Source organism: Cyprinodon variegatus, unplaced genomic scaffold (genome assembly GCF_000732505.1).
Source record: "Cyprinodon variegatus isolate N-32 unplaced genomic scaffold, C_variegatus-1.0 Scaffold1828, whole genome shotgun sequence".
NCBI classification, from domain to species: Eukaryota; Metazoa; Chordata; class Actinopteri; order Cyprinodontiformes; family Cyprinodontidae; genus Cyprinodon; species Cyprinodon variegatus.
The window spans coordinates 39,509-41,493 of record NW_015152281.1 but is presented as its reverse complement, the minus strand read 5'-3'; the positions used below and the strand labels follow the sequence as shown (position 1 = coordinate 41,493).

The 1,985-nt window shown below is 32.2% G+C and overlaps 1 protein-coding gene across 1 annotated transcript in view; it reads right to left on the bottom strand.

The window, feature by feature from the left end:
• LOC107104640 (OX-2 membrane glycoprotein-like) overlaps positions 1-512 on the bottom strand; it is a 24,161-nt gene extending 23,649 nt beyond the window's left edge. The window contains exon 1 of the mRNA XM_015404681.1: positions 368-512. Within this exon, the coding sequence (XP_015260167.1) occupies positions 368-437 (70 nt within the window). The 5' untranslated portion in view covers positions 438-512. The remainder of the gene's footprint in view (positions 1-367) is intronic.
• Positions 513-1,985: the final 1,473 nt, after the last annotated feature.

The following is a 1,985-nucleotide window of genomic DNA, read 5'->3' as shown; positions in this document are numbered from 1 at the left end:
TTAATGAGTGATATAAAGGTGTTTCACTTCTGGGACCCTAATAAATAATCTGCATGTTTAAGCTTAAAAGCAGCACAATAGGCAGCTATGTAATCACACTAAAAGAAAGAAAGATCTGAATTAGGCCTTTGCTGCATCATGCTAATGTCTGCGTTTGTTTTTCACTAAAAATGCAACATTTTTTTCAAAAATCTTGCATGCATCATCTACACCAGCACAAACAGGCTTAAAATGGAAATTAACATAGAATGTACACAGGTATCTTCACATCTAACTATACATATATATATTTATGAATGAAACAAAAAGAAGCTGGTTAAAGTAGGATAAATGGCAGCTCTAGTCAAAATAACAAATCTTATCTCACCTGTCTGAAGGATGAGGTTTACTAAAAAACAGCTGATTATAACAGAGGGTTGCATGTTCCTGTCCTGCATGAAGATTTGCAGCTGCACTGAAACTCAGAAAAGGTGATCTTTGCTGTTCTTCGTATCCTTTCACTCTGTTGTCGCTTGTCAAACTAGTCCTCATGAATCGTTTGACGCCTCCTGGGTCTCATAAAAGTGGGACAGGCAGATTAAACCAAATACATCAACATGATCTCTCTATTTAGAAAACAGGATAACAATTATTTATTATTCAGTTTTTCCTAAATAAAAAAATAAAAATAAAAACACCTAGACACTCATATTTTTATATCAAACAGTAGCAGTAAAAAAAAAAGAATTCAACTGTTAATAAATCTCATGTTTATATGTGTTATAAACCTCAAGGATTCAACAAACATGTACAGCAGGTTTGAACTAAAGTTCAAATATTAGAAGTTTTTTATTAATGCATATAGTTCATGAAATAAACCAGAAACAACAGCTTCATGGAAAACAAACAAACAAACTCATTAAAACTCTGGGAAAAATTCTGTTATTTTGTTTTAATACTTTTTAGATTATTAGCTTTATGTTTTGAAAGTGTTTACATCTGTGTGTTTTTGCATGATACCAAAAACGTCTTTTTACTTTATTGAGATTTCTAGTAAAAGCCCAAAACAACACGGATGGAAATTAATATACTGTTTAAAACAATAGATTTACAAATGAGGAAATTAGAAAAAATTCAATCTGTTCTGTGGTTTAAGGAAAATAAAAGGCGTGGTAAATATTGCGATTTGAATTTTTATGTTAAAACTTTTTTATGACCAAAAAGGCCTGTTTTTATGTGAGAAGATTTCACTTCATTAAAAATAAGAACTCTCTTTGCTTCCTGTGACTTTAGACCTGATCGGTTAATTCTCCTAAAATGTACATCATACGTATTGCATTCAACATCTCCTCAGTTTTCCTGCCATTAATAATGAAGTAGTAGTCATGACAACACTGAACAAAAACAGAACCTTGTTAAAACAGGAGGAGGGGGCAGCTGAGAATAGCAGCGTCATCAGAGAATCTAAAGCAGTCTAGAATCTAATGCAAATATTTGAGTAAATAGCAAGAGAACAGGAGAAATGAAACAACCTCTGAGTCACACACTGCTTTAGCTCTATTGGAATAGTTCAAGCTATTGTGTTTTGTTAAAAATGTCTAGCAATATAAAATATGGAAGACCTGTGTGATCTTTAAGTATTGTAGTTGTTGGAAAATTATCCCAAAGGATTTAAAGTTGGCAATATATGCCAGATTAGCTAAAGAGGCTGTTTGACAAACTGTACGTCGGACCAACTTTTTGGTTTTCTGACTTTGAGGATGTTCATGTTTTTTTTTTTTTTTTAACAAGGTGATCTGTCATCTTTTTAACTCAGAAAAGGAAAAATCAGTGCTAACCTTACAGAAACTCATTTTGAAACACCTGAACTATGCCTTTAAGGATGCTGTTCTACATATTTTCAACAACAATTATGAAATATTTCCAAGAACCGATTAGTAATTGAGATGAAACTGAATAAGGATGGGTAGCAAAAAAGTTAGGGTTACAGAATATGATGAAAACAT